The following is a 16,272-nucleotide window of genomic DNA, read 5'->3' as shown; positions in this document are numbered from 1 at the left end:
AATAGTCTGGCCACACTGGGTTTTAGTTCACAATCTGGCAACCTTATAGCCTGGCAACACTAGAAGTCGCGCAAGTCTGGCAACACTATAGTATGGCAACACTGGGATAGCAGACGGCGGGTACGTCTCACGAAACTCTGCCAGCCCGGCGCACCCGGACATGGTGCGCGAGCGGCTCTACCAAAACAATCCATCTATGCGTGCTCATTTTTGCCTTTAGACGATCCAGTGAAGCATGCAAATGTTTTTCCTAAGTCACCGATGTATTTATACAGCGGAACGCAAGGCTAATGCAGAGACATAAGAGAAGAACTCGGCAAGCACGGGAATCTAGCGCAACCCATTGAAAAGGGGCGTTAGTTCCTTCGGAGCGGGCTAGGGGTCGCCACCGCAATCACATGAAATCACAAAGAAAACAAAAGTCGTTCGCCCGGCGCGCGGGAGAGGAGGAGAGGAGAAGGAGGGCGTCTTGTCGCTTTAATAGTTCGCGCATAGAGAAAGAAAAAATAAAAGAGGACACTAGGCAGAAACTGGCCTCAGGAAGTACGTCACGACTACGCAGGCGTATTCTCACGGAACGTCAGAGGACGCAAACGCGAAAATAAATGCTCTTATATTAAAGAAAACAACTTTCTTGATGCTAAATAATTGTTTTGCTTCAACGCCACTGTTTTAACATATATGTGAAGATGCAATTTAATGAAAAACGTAACAAAGTTTTTTGTTTTCGACCGTTGTCTGCACTGTCATTTGCACGTGATTGTGGAAGACGGCTATGTCGGTGTTGCTCTGCTGCAGAAGCGACTTTTCTCGTGTTGGACAGCAGGTGAGACACATTTCTTAAAGAAATTATGCTTGAAAACACTGACATAAAGAGTCAGCACAAGCAACTGTTGCGTTTTTACATCGCAGTGAGCTGTTAACATACGGCGTAAGACGCGCGTTGGTCGTGTGGGTGGTTTGTTGGCAATTTCCTCACTGGCGTCCCAGAACCCTCCTCGCAGCGCCGCCTCTCCTCCTCCGCTCTTTTCTCCCTTCTCCTCTTTTTTTCTTTCACGGCTGTTGCGCTCTTCGGTCTATTCCTCCGGCGAGTCTGCCTCCGCGCACCGCCGCCGCGAATCTGCGCGTCTTCTGAACCGCGGCCTGGTCAGCGCGCCTCTCAATGTGCTGACGCATGAACACGTAGGTGGTGGTGGAAACGTTTATTGCCAATGATGTAAATCGTAGGGGGCGCCTGGTTTGCCGCAAAAGTTTGCATGATTACGAGAATTGGTCTGGGTATCGGGCATGCAGCAGTATTCCCAGTAAACCAAGTTATATTTATTGAATATTCATATAATATCCTCCATAAGATATCAGATGTCCATATGATATTCACAAATGCTCATATTATGTTCACACAATGTCCATACAATCTTCACTTTGTCCATAGTGGACGTCCATATAATACTCATATCATGCCCACATGTGACGATTCCTAGACGTTCAGAGGATGTTCACTAGATATTCAGCTAATCTATTTTCAGGTTGCGGGCTGGATGCTGTGCCATTTATTTTGTGCATTGTATAGCTTACAAAAAATTATCTATGATGCAAGATATGACAGAGAGATAGAGCAAAAACCAACAATCGCTCATTACACAGGAAATATTTTGTACATGATCTGGGAATGACATATCACATAACAGATGCATTGCGAGAAAATTACATTTTTGTCTCTGATCAATGCGATTACATAAACATGTCACAAAGAAGTGTCATTTTTCTGGAATGCAGGTTCCTTAAATGTCATTTCCAGTTCGACGAGATGGAACATTCATGTGTAATCAAGTCGTTAGTTTGCACTCTATAAGATTTTGTGATCTTTCATCATACTCATTCTGTTCTGTTCTTGCAAGCTGCACAGCGCATAAAATAAACAAGTATAATCAACAGCCGCAGTTCTCGTTTCTTCAGAATATTCCACCTGCGGCAGTACATGGGCAAGGAATATGCACAGGCACAGGCTTCAAGTATGGAAGAACATCAAGGAATACAATCACTTGTTTTGCGCTCAGCCATATTTTATTGCCCAGTAGCCATAATAATCAGCATCTGTTGCATCCATTCTTTTACTCCGGGTCCTTGGAGGCCTGTGAATATAACGGTGCATTTTGATGAGCAGTAGTCATGACACAACAGGAAATGTGGACAGAAAGCATGCGATAGATGCCAAACACACAAATGTGCATCCACAATAACCTTTACTAGCCCAACCAGAGGTAAGATTTAAGCAGCTGTAATGTCTAACAGTAGCACAAGTTTTCTAATTTACCCTCTAAGTCAGCTAGAAGAATCACAGAAGAAAGTGGCACTACTGACAAAACAGGTAGGGCACAAGTGGAAAGAAAACAGACCATTAGCCACAAACGCAAAAACTGTTAAAGTATGGGGAAGCTGAAATAAAGGGCGTCTTGAGATACCAAAGCAGACTATATTCGGACACAGATTCCAGAGTTCTAAGATGTAATGCAATGGGCTGAATGCTTGACATCAAAGAAGAAGCCTAAGCCGCAGCAAACTGAAACACAAGGGCAACAACCAAGAATTTCAAGTACATATTTGTGACTATACTTTTGTAATGAGTTGAAAAGAAGTTAGCATGTGCAGAGCAATAGTGATTAATGTCGGTTGGCGACTGCAGTCGGATAAAACTCAAGAATGAAACAGGAAATGCTTCTCAAAGCAGGCCGGCTATCCACTGGCGTCAACAGATTCGCATGGCATGGGTGTAATCCCCTTGCGCCAGCATCGTAGGTGAAAAAGGATTAACCACTGTGTCTGAAAATCAATCCACGCCATTGGCTAGAGGGCCCCTTTTGAGGGGCAACTGCCGCCTCTTTGGTGGTGGTCGGTCGGTCAAATGTTTAGGGGAATCCCCCAAGAAGGAGAAGATTTGTAATAAGGGGAGTAATTACTCATTGGCATCTACCCGAGCGCAGCCATACGGCTACAAAGGAAAGCTTTCCTTTGTAGCCGTATGGCTGCGCTCGGGTGGATGCCAATGAGTAATTACTCCCCTATTGCCGCCTCTTTCTTTACTTGTATCCGAAAATACTGCAGCGTGACAGTGGTGCCAATAACAGTATGTTTTCAGCAGGAATGAGCATGCATATATCACCATCTTTGGTGAGGTGTGCTGACTTCGTGAGGGTGGCTGATGCATGCAGATATGGAGGTAGCAGGTGCTACAAAGTACGATCAGAGCCAGTTGTGGTCTTATCAAAAACACAGAACACCCCTTATGGCAAAGAGTGAGGAGGAAGGATGTTTGGTTTTCTTCATGTCTTTAGTGTTTGCAGTATGCTAAGCAAGCAGAATGAAATGCATTGAGCAAGTGTGCGCATTCTTGAGGGCATTTACAAACAGACCAGCCATGGCCCACATGGGACAAGGATACAATTTCAGTTTTTCAGTTTCATTGGAAAAATTGTGTTATAAATGCACCAGCAAGCAACTAGATTTTGACGTTAGGTAGTAAATATTAGTTAGACTTCCGTGAATTTTCGTTAAAGGTTGTAGTATGCATGCCAAAGAACTTATGCACTAGAAAGAAGTCAAGGCGACTATTTTAAATATAGGGACAGGGTGACTGGTTACAAGAAATACTCATAAATTTGTAACAAAAAGTGAAGCTCGACAAGCAAAGAAGCAGTACACAGTGTAATCGAATTCAGTCCGAAGGGATGCAATGTCAGAACCATCAGCTATTTTGCAGTAGATGACATAATGTGCAGCAAAAAATAATAGAAGTAGAAGCAACACTAAATGAACTGCTAATACAGGTCAGAAAGAATAAGCATGCTAAGGCACATCCCTGATGCATGCCTGAAAGGATGGGAGCACCATGAGGGTTGGTTGCATTAGCAGTTGCATGTTGTGTAGTTAGAAAGGAAGTCTGTGATCCTGTGGAAAACCAAATAGTCAGTGTTGAGGTGCTTTACTTTATTGTAGAAACCTTGAGCTTAACATTGAGAAATGCCTTCAAGACATCTAAAAACAAAGCTCTTCCCAAACCCAGAAGCTACAAATGTGAGTTAATCATTATTGAACACTTGAGATTGTGTTTCATGAAAGCATTTGCAAAATCAAAGTTGGGACGAGTGGGAAAACAGGTTTAACTCAAGTGAGTCAATGAGGCCAGTGAAACGTGATTGCTCGAAATTTTTATGTGATGTGAGGAGGAAAGATATGGCAGTAGTTGGTGATTAGCCTGTCTTTAATGAAGAACTAGAAAATATTTGGTGAAAGCTATTTGCAGTTTCATACCAGCTGTTTGTTTGTCTTCATGGTGAAGAATGCAGCTAGTGAGTGACAAGATGCATGAGACTCGGTTCTCTGAACATGTTCTCCAAAATACCTGAAGAGGAGCAGGACAGAAGAATGGTCATGCTCAGCTGCATTATATGAGGCTTACAACCAGCAACTCTCATTTTATACATAAGATGTAAACCCTTGCCTGGGCACGCAAACAGTAGCAGGAATTTTCTAAGCATAACCTTCATTGTACACACAGCAATAAAATAGAAAACTTCAGAAAAAGTGATAAAAACACAAGCTCAAAGAAAAAAAGTATTCAAGAACCAAATACCGAGAAATGTGCAAAAACCGAAATGAAAGGAAATTAAAATAAGTGAAAACAGGCCAAGTTCACACAAAAGGTTAAAAGTACAAAATGGAAAAAAAAATGCCATGTCCAAAAAAGGCAAACTGAAACACACGGGCGTGACTAAGAACAAAGCAGCCCACTTAGTTTTGCAGAGAAAAGCGAATGGGGAGCTGTTAGCAAATTTCACCCCAGCATAAGATATGCAAGAGCTCTTATTGCGCCGCCGGAGACTGGAAACTGTTCACCTTTGTAGTAGGGGTCATAGCATGTCAGGCGGCCGAAATGTGCAGTGGAATGTGTGCCATCAAAGTGCAGGCTACTCCAACAATTGTTAGAAGGCCCAGCTAACTGCCACCAACTTTGTTCCACTTACAACTCAGAACTGAAGTCCCACGCGTGCAGTTTGCTATTTAGAGGCAGAAGTGGCACAGAGCACAGCCATTCCCTCGCCACTACTGTAACATGTCTGCGCTCCGGGGACAAATCGAGCCACAACAACCAAACAGCGCGCATTTTAAAGCAACCTCTGCACTCCGCGACCTGATAAACCGGCTGATTAAATCGCCAGCATGAATATCATACAATGCCTCAAACTAACACTAACACTTTGTTTGCCAGAACAGTGTCATAAAAACTCACCATTATTGCTGCACTCCACGTAATCCCTCAGTACTTCCAGCAATGAGGGCTCAACATGCGGAACAAGCTTGCCGCCACAACGAAGAAAATGAGAACACTTCAAACAAAAATAAAAACGTGAAGAAACGCTGAAAGGAATCACGAAAACATCGCGGCCGGCGCGGCCACGCTGGTGGTGGCGCTAGCGGCGTTGTTATTGACGATGCCGATGGCCGTTAGGCTGCTTATTGTCAAGAAAGTTCTACTTATGGTTCTGATTTTGAAATCGTGGCGTTTGTGGCTGTCGGTCATAACTTGAGGAATTTCTCAACTGTACATGCATTTGCACGCATAAAATTAAATGAAAGCGCGTAATAGCCGACTGCTTGAAATAATTAATTTCTGAAAATTTAAGACTGCGAAAGCAGGAATAATTAAAATCTATTGGCAACATAATTTCACCGTGTTCACATATATGTATGCCTTAAAAAAATCTGGTTCTAGCAAGTTGTTAGCACATTTCCAAAACTTCCAATGTGCTTAAACAAAGTCCATGCATGAATATCCTTTGAACATCCACTAACTAATATCTGAACCCAATAGTCCCCTCAACATGCAGAGGATATTGATACATGGACATTGGACGTTAGGACCATTTGTGGATATCCTCTGCATATTCATGGTTTACTGGGTTGGGTATTGAGCAGTCCGGGTTTGTAGTTGTCGCCAATGTGCAGCCTGCGCTATGGTGAGGGACGGAGCGGGGGGTGCGTATTCCCTTCTTTTGTCTCGGTAATACGAGAGAATATCACGGAAGGAGACCAGGTAGTGCGCGGGCCGCGGGCGAACGGACCGTCGTGTGAATCGCCCTTTAACGCCATTTTAAGTACGTGCGCAGTCGCCTTCTTTGCGCGAGGAACGTGCCGGCCACACAAATGGCTCGAAGGGCAACGCGAAAATCGCGAGCCGGCCGCCCTAGAAGCTCGCCAGGAGCAGAATAGCTGTGAAAGACAATACGAGCAGAATCGCTTTATTAAGGCGAAAGCCTTTAATGCCTCATACTGTCGTAAGCAGGGAATGCACTACCTGGTCTCCTTCCGTGATATTCTCTCGTATTACCGAGACAAAAGAAGGGAATACGCACCCCCCGCTCCGTCCCTCACCATAGCGCAGGCTGCACATTGGCGACAACTACAAACCCGGACTGCTCAATACCCAATACTGCTGCATGCCCGATACCCAGACCAATGCTCGTAATCATGCAAACTTTTGCGGCAAACCAGGCGCCCCCTACGATTTACATCATTGGCAATAAACGTTTCCACCACCACCTACGTGTTCATGCGTCAGCACATTGAGAGGCGCGCTGACCAGGCCGCGGTTCAGAAGACGCGCAGATTCGCGGCGGCGGTGCGCGGAGGCAGACTCGCCGGAGGAATAGACCGAAGAGCGCAACAACCGTGAAAGAGAAAAAGAGGAGAAGGGAGAAAAGAGCGGAGGAGGAGAGGCGGCGCTGCGAGGAGGGTTCTGGGACGCCAGTGAGGAAATTGCCGGTTTGTTTACAAAAGTAAGGGAGTGGTATCTGGGAGGCATGGCAGCCCAGAGCCCGAATGAATACAGCATAGACTCATTGCGCGGTGCAGTTTCAGGCCAAATTGCTGAGCAGTCTTGAAACCTTGGTCCTTAGTACTGTGCCAAATGCGGATATATTGTTTTTCTTGTGGTGATGCGCATTACGCATTGCATGCCGTACTCCCGTATCCTTGCGCAGGCGCGGCGTGGCGCGTATTTCAAATCCTGAAAGGGCTCGTATTTGTATGTTTCGGGTATATGTTAACGGCGCCTGCGTTCAACTCCTATTTAGACTCAAAGTGTACTGCGTGTATTTGTGTGGCAGCGATATTGTATTGTGGCGCGATTTGCTGTTATATTGAAATCAGTTTTAGCGTAGTTATGACTTGCTATATTGTTTTGATTATTCAGAATAATACATGCATGCATTAACATCCTTCAGAACACGCTGCCATGCCATCCGGCGGCCCTTCTTACGGTAGCTACTGCTCTGGGTCGTGGTGCCAGAACAACGGCAGAACGCACAAGAAGCCAGGGACTAATTTCTTCCGTATACCACGGGACAGCAGGTGCGTTGAGTTTTCTTATGTTTTGGATTTCTTTACGCTTACTATTTGTGCAGTAGGAGTGAAAACAAAACTCATTTATTCACATTTATAGCGCTAGCTTCATAATTGGAGAGCTTGGGCATAATAGCTTCATTTGAGTTTAAAGTATTGTATATTATTACCACTACAGGTTAGTAAGTATTGTAGCCATCATTTCGGAATGCTTGCAGTGGCGGAGCGACTTAATTTTTTTATTTTAGATAAGCCGTACAAAAAGCCGCAAAAAGGATATGTAAGGAGGGCTTTCAACTTTTGGCTTTGTCTGATTTCAATCGGCGTAGGTGTTAATTCAAGATCCCCTCAAGGAAGCATGCTTTTTCGTAAGTGCCTGTCGTAAGCTTGCTGCAGACCCCACAATTTTTATTCCTTAACGTGTGACTATATTAACTGCCTCTGGTACAAACATCTTGTGGTACCAAGGGTAAGAATATTTTTCAGGCAATTATGCTTACGCTAGGTACATCATCACCATTGCAGGATGACAGCATGGGTGCAGTCCACTGGAAGAGATAACCTTCTGTTATATATTTACATGGCCATTTTTATCTTTAAACCTGTTATTGACGAAGCAAGTGCCACCTGATGCTGCCTTGATGAGGTTGACGTCTGTGTTTGTGTCGGGCGTCAACAGAGAGCACGCAAGGCCCACGGTTTGCGCGCTGTGTGTGTGTGTGTGTGAAGTAGCACTAGTAGCGCGTCAACACAGCTTGCGCCCTTCGTCCCTCCGTCGTCTGCGCGTAAGTGCCTTCACCTTCGGATCAACGACTGTGTGCTTACGTAATCGTTGATTGCTATCGTGCAGCGAAGAGGGGACGTCTGCAGGCCACTAATTCACCACGGACCGCCTGCGGCGTCTGCGCTATCACAGGAGTGCAGGCACCTACTGGCTCTTCGACGGCATTTGGCTGGCGCGGTTATTTGAAACCTTTCCTGACCATCTTATTGTTAGAAAATTTGGCTGCTGCACTCAGGCGATAACGAACGTGACCTTGGCGTTGCATTTTGAGGCGTCAGCAAGTGTTGGCGAGCTACTCTGTGCGGGATCCGTTTGGGTGGCTGTTTTTCAGCGAAGCATTACAGGGACATCAGCAAGTCGACTGACAAACGAGCTGAACAGCAAGATAAGCTTTTGTTCAAGTTGGTTCATAGTAGGGTAAAGATGGGTGGTGCAAAAGAGACAATCACTTGAAAGAAGACGGGGCAAGCGCAAACTAGCTACTGATTTACTCAAAGAGCAGACATTTAAATATATATATGCATGTCGGCGCAGGCGCACACGGGTATCACAATCGGACAGAGGACCCCGCCGCGGTGGCTCAGTGGTTACGGCGCTCGGCTGCTGACCCGAAAGACGCGGGTTCGATCCCGGCCGCGGCGGCTGAATTTCGATGAAGGCGGAATTCTAGAGGCCCGTGTGCTGTGCGATGTCAGTGCACGTTAAAGAACCCCAGGTGGTCGAAATTTCCGGAGCCCTTCACTATGGCGTCTCTCATAGCCTCAGTCGCTTTGGGACATTAAACCCCAATAAACCAACCAAATAAACCAACAATCGCACATAGTGTTAAAATAATATGTCTTACGTCATGATGCTTTCAAGGAAGTGTGCTCTCTTTGTAGAGTCTGATTGATGCATCACTTCTTGTCCTTTCTGTTTTATGAAAAACAGTGCTAGAAGTTCCCATGCTTTCTCATTTTTGCTCTTGCGCAGAATCTTAACTTGCTTGAGCAGAGCCATGCATTTGTGATCAAGGCAATGCATCGCTGGGTGACGCTGCTCCTTGTTTTCAATAGACCGCTCGTGTTCACGAGTGCGAATGCTGATACAGCGGCCTGTCTGCCCTATGTAGACTTTACCACATATGCGAGGGGAATCAGATAAACAACGCCAACTTGGCAGGCTATGTAGGGGTTATTGTGCTTAACACCGCAGCCACGTTGCTTCTTTTCGGTGGTGGGCCCTCTAATGCTGGTGCAAAGGTGACCCAGCTTTCTAGGTGCCCAGAAAACCAGTGGGGCGCCTTGCTTGTTTCCTACTTTCTTGAGATTGTGTGCAGTCCTGTGGACATAGGGAATTACGACTGGCCTGCTGTTTTTGGTGGCTACACCAGTGTCTACATTCTGAGTGGATTTTAACTTCTTTGCCAACATTTGAACTCCTGCCAGGACAATCACTTCAGGAAAAGCAGCCTTTTTCAACCTTGAAATCTGCATGTCGAAGCTGGTTTGCATGGCATGTGTACAGGACTTTTTTAAAGGCTTCTCAGGAATCTGTTTAGCAATTTTAATGGTTTCAGAGTGTGCGGAATCGCTAGGTTGCGGGAGCAGAAACACCAACACACGTGGTCATGAGAGAAGGTGAGCTTAAGGTCCAGGAACTGGAGAATGTTATCGACTGGGAGCTTATGGGTAAAGGTTAAACCTGAGGTGTTAGCCTTAATGAGATTTGAAATATCCGCAGTGGCATCGTCATACAAAAAATCACTCCATTTCTTCATGAGTATAAGAAAATCCTCATCGTATCTAAAAACATGAACAATGTTGTCACTGTTTAGTACACCAAACAAAGTGTATGCAAACTATTATGCAAAGCTGTTTACTGCCTTGTAAAGATACTTGTTGTTTCTTCCCTAATACATATATGTGCCATGATAAAGCTTTTCAGCTTTTCCCATGAAGCACTGATAGCCATAGTGGGAAAGGTGATTATTGAAGTAGATTATTGAGAGATATTTTGGAGAAATGAAAGCTGAAAGTGTTGCATTTTTCTTTTGAAGAAGACAGCTGTCAGCTTAAAATTATGTATTTGTTGTTGTGATGTTGTGTTTCACTTGTGATACTTTATAATGAAGAGTTATTGTGAGGCACTTAAACCACATGGGCAATAATTCTGGGCACAAAGGTGAACAAATCGTCCTGATAAAGCATGAGGTCTATACCATATTGTCTGTCAGGAAATTGATTGACACATGGATGTCTTGCCTGGAAATATGAGCAAATAGGCATGTCAGTTACTTTGCATGCAGCTGTTACTTTTCCTTCAGCATTCTTTTGTATCATTTATACTGATATGGGTTGATAAGGTGGGCGGCAACTGAAAGATGTCAGGCATAAAATCGTTTGGAATGTGTATGTGCCACATTGGACCAGGCCACAAAAGTTTAAAGGACACATGTTGTTGGGAAAAAATTTTATTTTGGCTCCATCATTCATACCAGTCATGATCACCTGAAATGCTTCAAATATCAGGGGGTGTGTGTGCTGCTTCTGCTGGTATCATTACTTGATGACTGGATTGCGACACAGCACTCATGCTTGTACTAACTTTATTGAGACGTTCCTGTTTCGGGGGTGCCAGTTTTCATTTTTCAGTAGCGCTACTCTGTGTGTTTGTAGTTTTAGTGACCTGAGAAAATGAGGGATCAGTCTTGAGTAAATTGGCCTCTACATTCAGCTTTTCACTGCTGCATGCCTCTTTTCGCTTTATTTTGTTGTTATAATTAAATGGAATGGGTGATAGGACTGCTGTTCCCGAGACAACCAGACTAGCATTCATCGCTACCTCTGGTACTGTTGGCAGTGCTGTGTTGTCAACTTTGTAATGCCTTTTCCTTGCTTAAAAAGATGTGTTTTTATATTTACTGCATACACGGGTGATGAGACACCTTCTAGTTGCACAGGGATGTGCTGTAAGGCATTCTCAGGCACTCAGTGAGGTTGCCAATCACTGCAGGTGCACGTTGCAAGTATTCATTGCATGCTATAATGGCTGCATTTCTCAGCATGGAGAAGTATGTGTGGAGCTTTATTGAGGCAGCCTTTTCAAGTCATCTTTGTTATACAACACCAGCTATGACATCATGCCATCACCATAAGGCATGTGTATCTGTTGTTTTTCTTGCCCTAGAATGAGAATTTATCTCTGGTTGTTAGCCACCAAATCCCTCAGCAAAATTTCAGTGCTTAACTGAGGCTGCGTGCTGTTGTCAAAATTTTGAAGACTATTTTTGTTCTCTTTTTCAGGAGGGGCCCGTGTATTCTGACCACACAGCGTGCAATGGCATCTTCAGTCTTGAGATCCCCCCAGATAGGTGCCATTGCCCTGACAGCTGCAAGAGTGGGCGGAGCTACTGCAGCCACAGCTTACCTTTTGCTGAAGCACGAGGCTGCAAATAGGAATAGCTTTGTGCCTGTGGGAAGCTTGGCCAACATTTTCATCTACCCCATCAAGTCAGTCGCTGGAATCGAGGTGCCCTATGTGGACTGCACTCCAGCGGGCCCAGTGTACAAGGAACTCAAGGACAGGTTCGAATATCACCTGCAATTCTTGCTTGCTTGTTTGCCACTCTAACGCTTTTCAGTGCCTCACATTTGGGAACATTTGATAGAATCATGGTGTTCTCATCGGTGTTGTCATCCATGCACACCACACCCCACTGCCACCAATCCCCTACTGCACACCACCACACCCTACGATTGCTTACTGCGCCCAGATATTCCAGCACTGTGAATGCCATATTCCCCCCTCACACCCTCCATGACTGCCCTTGTCACGATGGACTCCAGCCTCATGTGGATGGATGAGCAGCCGTGCTTGCCTGTGCGTGGAACCTGTCACAAGCGTGGTGCACGGTAATGTGTGGTACATGCCTAACCTCATCACACATCACCTAAATAGCAAGATGAAACTGAAAAATCAGAGAAAAGGTCCAGGACTGCTACTCGAAAGTGGTTGATTAAAAATAGGCCATTGAAACGAAGCCTGAAGCTGCTTTTGCCCTTTACAGGGAACAGCTGGCATTCAAACAGAAGATTCATCCTCCGAAGCACACTTACTTAAATTATGACAAGGTGGTCTATGACGTGTGTTTCTTTTATGGATACTGAGGAGTCCTTTTAAGGAGATTTTTGTTCACTGTAGCACGTGACCAAATAGATTGAAACATAATTCATTTATCAGAAGTATCATTTCATTAAGTTTATCCATCAGTGCGAAAATTGCATGAACTCAAATGTATTATGGCGCTCGGCTGCTGACCCGAAAGACGCGAGTTTGATCCCGGCCATGGCGGTCAAATTTCAATGGGGCGATATTCTGGAGGCCCGTGTGCTGTGTGATGTCAGTGCACATTAAAGAACCACAGGTGGTCAAAATTTCCAGCGCCCTTCACTATGGCGTCCCTCATAGACTGAGTCACTTTGGAACGTTAAACCCCGTAAAAATCATAAACCAAACCATTTCTGTTATTGGAATCTGCAACCACATGCTGCTATATGGCACAGAGAAAGAGAGCCTTTTAATGAAAAAGCAGAGATTTGTTCAAGTTTGTCATTTCGCAGCTGCCATTATATTGTGAGTGGCTTTCATGATTATTTATCTTAGTTCTTTATGGTGGTGCTGTGAGTGTAAGAAAGCTCAAAAGGCAAAGTTTCATGACTGGTATTTTGTTACTTCTTGATAGGTACTTCATGAATGGTAATTAGTGCACCACTGGCTTGAAGCTTCATAAAGGCAGTCAAAATAAAGAAAATAGCAAATAGCTTAATTTACAAAAAAAACTTTTGAAAACAAATTTATATTACATGTCAGTGACTGTCCTCGCAATTGTTTTACTGTTGTCTGATGTATTTTACATGCCTAAGAAATGGGTCATCTTTTTGTTGTTTTACAACAAAAGCTGTAATAGCTTTGTGCAAGTCACCTAGTAGAAGCAATTTAAGGTATGCAGCGGCAGCCGTGAAGCTTGTTACGCATAACGTGTAGGTGGACCCCACCACCACGTACCTCAAAGTGCGATTTAGGGGTCCACTGACCCAGGGAGACGGCTGTGTGTCTTTTCTTTCCTCAGAGCTAACGGAGTTTAAATCGGAGTTTAAAGAAAAGACCCACACCGGTATCAATCCTTCGGTGGACGCCACTGTCACCTCTCAGTGCCATCCAGGCATCCCAGTGAGCCACTTATGCGCCTTTGCTTACCTCAGAACCTATGGAGGGTTTAGACTGCTAATAAGACAACACTGGGAACTAGACTGCTTCGCGCAAGCACACCCTAGGATCCGTGAAGTGTGCCGGTAATACGACTGAACCGAAGACCGCGAGCAGAAGGCCATGTATGCACACAAGTATATAGATGCCAAATCAGGCCTGTGAGACGTCAAAGTGGGCCTGCCGCTCCAGACCTCTTGGCTGCTCATGCCAATCAGCTTTCATCGAGTAATGCGCTAAACCAGTAAGCTTAAATCTGATAAATATTTGGTTTGCTGATGTTTATTAAGAGTAACTATTGCAAACTTGAATATGAGCTACTGCAGTGGCCTTGCAAGTTTTCTGGATTGCTACACTTAAGCTTACATGAACCAAGAGAAGCTGAAATTGAGGTAAAATAGCAACTCTAGGTATGTGGAACTGGCCATGCAGACTAAATTAATGGTAAGACTAACAAGTACCTTAACAAAGCTAGTCAGTGATGTGTGTTATTGAGAAGAAATTGCACAGCTTGCTGTGTTAAGAATAATATGCAGGATTCTGGGCATTTTGCAGAGCTTCAGCAGCATCAGTGTTATAACGTCATAATTGAGACTCCTGTGTTCACATGCTAGCATATGATGGATGTATTCAGGTGGGCTGAGAAGTGTGGGGCATGATACTGCTGTAGTTCCAGAGAGGGGCAACGGGTCTGGTATAGTTATTTAAAATGTGGTGGCTAGTCTCAAGAGAGGATATCATAAAGAGCAGCAAAATAATTTCTTAGTGAGTCATACTTTCATCTCTCAGGAGAATGTCCCCCCCAAAGACTGATGTATTCCTGCAACAACCTTGTCTGAGCTTCAATGCCTGGTAGGTAGCACTTGCCTGTTGTCTCAGTGATATGCAAACAATGGATTGTTCCATCTCTACACTTCCTGCACCTTACACAGCATGGCTAGACCATTAGGTAATTGAGATTTTGGGAATTAAGCTTTTGAATGTAATGTTGATAGCTCCACATCAACCCAGATCAGCTCTCATTCCTTCATTTGCAAACTGTGTATCACCAAGTACAGTTCTGATGTAGCTGAACTCATGTTGCATGTGTGGCTGAGACTGAAGCAGGAGTGATTTATTATTGATTGGGCACTGATAAATACCAACTGCTTACACAGATCTGAAGTCTGCTTTGTAGAAAAATTAAAATTGTTTGGTCTGAATGAATGATTTCCATGACTTGCAGTAGCATTTGACAATTTTTCGGCTGACCTTTCCTTATGCTTCATTTGTTTTCACAAAAAATGAACTGTCACTTCAACATCACTTTTGAATTTTGTGCAGTGTGAAGTGAAATATTTTTTTGAAGCCAGAAAAGATATAAAATATTGAGAAACGTTCAGCAAAGCCCCAGCTTAGCAGAGAGGAGGGAATGTAACTTTGTCACATACGCAGTATACATAACAATACTTCAGTTTCGGGCCCTGTGGTTTCGCTAGGATGATTAATTTTCAGTACAGAGCAATGCAGAAGAATTCCAAATTAATGTTTTTTTTTTTCAATGCATGCAAGCAAAGGAATGACAGAGGCACACATTTTCAAATGCTCCCACTTTAAGTCTCCTTTGAAAGTAGTAAAGCATTGGTGCCCTTGCCATCTGCTCACTTACAATTTGTGAGAACCTGAAGTGGAGTTTGACTTATGGTATTTTCTTCTTTGATTCTGTAGTTTTCTCTGTCTCAGTTTTTTTCTTGGGTCATGGAAATGCAGCTGAGATATACAAGCTAGTGTCCCTGTGTTTGAGGCCTGATAGCTGTGATTACCAGGGCATCTGCTATGTACAGTGAAGATAGTCAAGTGCTTGTCATTTCATTGTTTTATGGTCATCATTCCTTTGTTCCCATCCGGCTTTTTGTCCATGTCATCTGTAGCCCAAGGCATAGCAGTCTCCCATTGTCACTGCATCATAAAACTTTTGCTTTGACTGTGTAGATTGCATCTTGTCATGCTCACCACTTGGAAGGTTTACCATCTCAGTCGGCCATGGCTCCCTTTGGGATTGCACATCTCTTGGGGGCTACTTATTTCAAGCTGCTTCTCTTTCCAAAGCTATATTGTACAGACATGAAATGTTTATGGGCATAACACATTGGTTGTAGATGGTACTAGTCAAAATCTTGAAATGGGTCTAGTGTTCAACACCACACCACACTCTTCTTGTTGCGTCGAAGTGATCGCCTGCAGTAGTGCGGGCTTAGGTAGGCAGCCGCGAACCGTGGCGGCCTTGTCGCTTTCGGGAGCGGCCGCATAATCATGGTGTTGTCTGCACGGGTGAGCCGTCTTATGCTGTGGCGTATCACTCACAATGCGATCGCTTTCCGCAAGACGCTTCCTACCTCTCCTTTCATCAGGGTCCATTGCTTGGCTTAAGCAGCTGTGACGGTGGCGGCATCGAAATGCAGGACGATGCAGAAGCGCACGCGGACACAACGAGACGCAGGCTTGACAAGAATGTATATGCAGCGCGTTCGAATACTCCGCGAGCGTGTATACATCTGCCTGCCGAAGGGGGAACGTCCTGAGCGGAAGGCCCAGCGGCTGGTCTTTTACATGCGTGAGCGTGGGACCGCAGCGCCATCCTTGGGGACGGCGCGGAAGCAGTTTTTCTTCCCAAACCCTTCTCGCCCTGGAGCTCCCCTCTTGCTCTAAGCGGACCTCTCTCTTAGAGAGTCTCGTTAAATCTCGTACGGTGCCCGGATGCTCTCGTTTCAGTGCCCGGATGAGTGGTATTCAATGCCCGGATGTTGGCTCTCGGTCTCGGCGTGACGTCACCACACTGCCAACAATGGGAGCTAAAAGCATTT

The 16,272-nt window shown here is 44.7% G+C and overlaps 1 protein-coding gene across 1 annotated transcript in view; it reads left to right on the top strand.

The window, feature by feature from the left end:
- The first annotated feature begins 767 nt into the window (after positions 1-767).
- The window catches only part of LOC149354489 (uncharacterized), a 49,537-nt gene continuing 34,032 nt past the window's right edge, over positions 768-16,272 (top strand). The window contains exons 1-4 of the mRNA XM_089583341.1: positions 768-826; positions 7,281-7,407; positions 11,467-11,748; positions 14,219-14,281. Coding sequence (XP_089439467.1) covers positions 7,292-7,407; positions 11,467-11,748; positions 14,219-14,281 — 461 coding nt within the window. The 5' untranslated portion in view covers positions 768-826; positions 7,281-7,291. The remainder of the gene's footprint in view (positions 827-7,280; positions 7,408-11,466; positions 11,749-14,218; positions 14,282-16,272) is intronic.

This window comes from Amblyomma mixtum, chromosome 3, assembly GCF_055824585.1.
Source record: "Amblyomma mixtum isolate Tamu chromosome 3, ASM5582458v1, whole genome shotgun sequence".
Taxonomy (NCBI): domain Eukaryota; kingdom Metazoa; phylum Arthropoda; class Arachnida; order Ixodida; family Ixodidae; genus Amblyomma; species Amblyomma mixtum.
The sequence above is the reverse complement of the archived record's forward strand: the minus strand, read 5'-3'. Positions and strand labels throughout refer to the sequence as shown.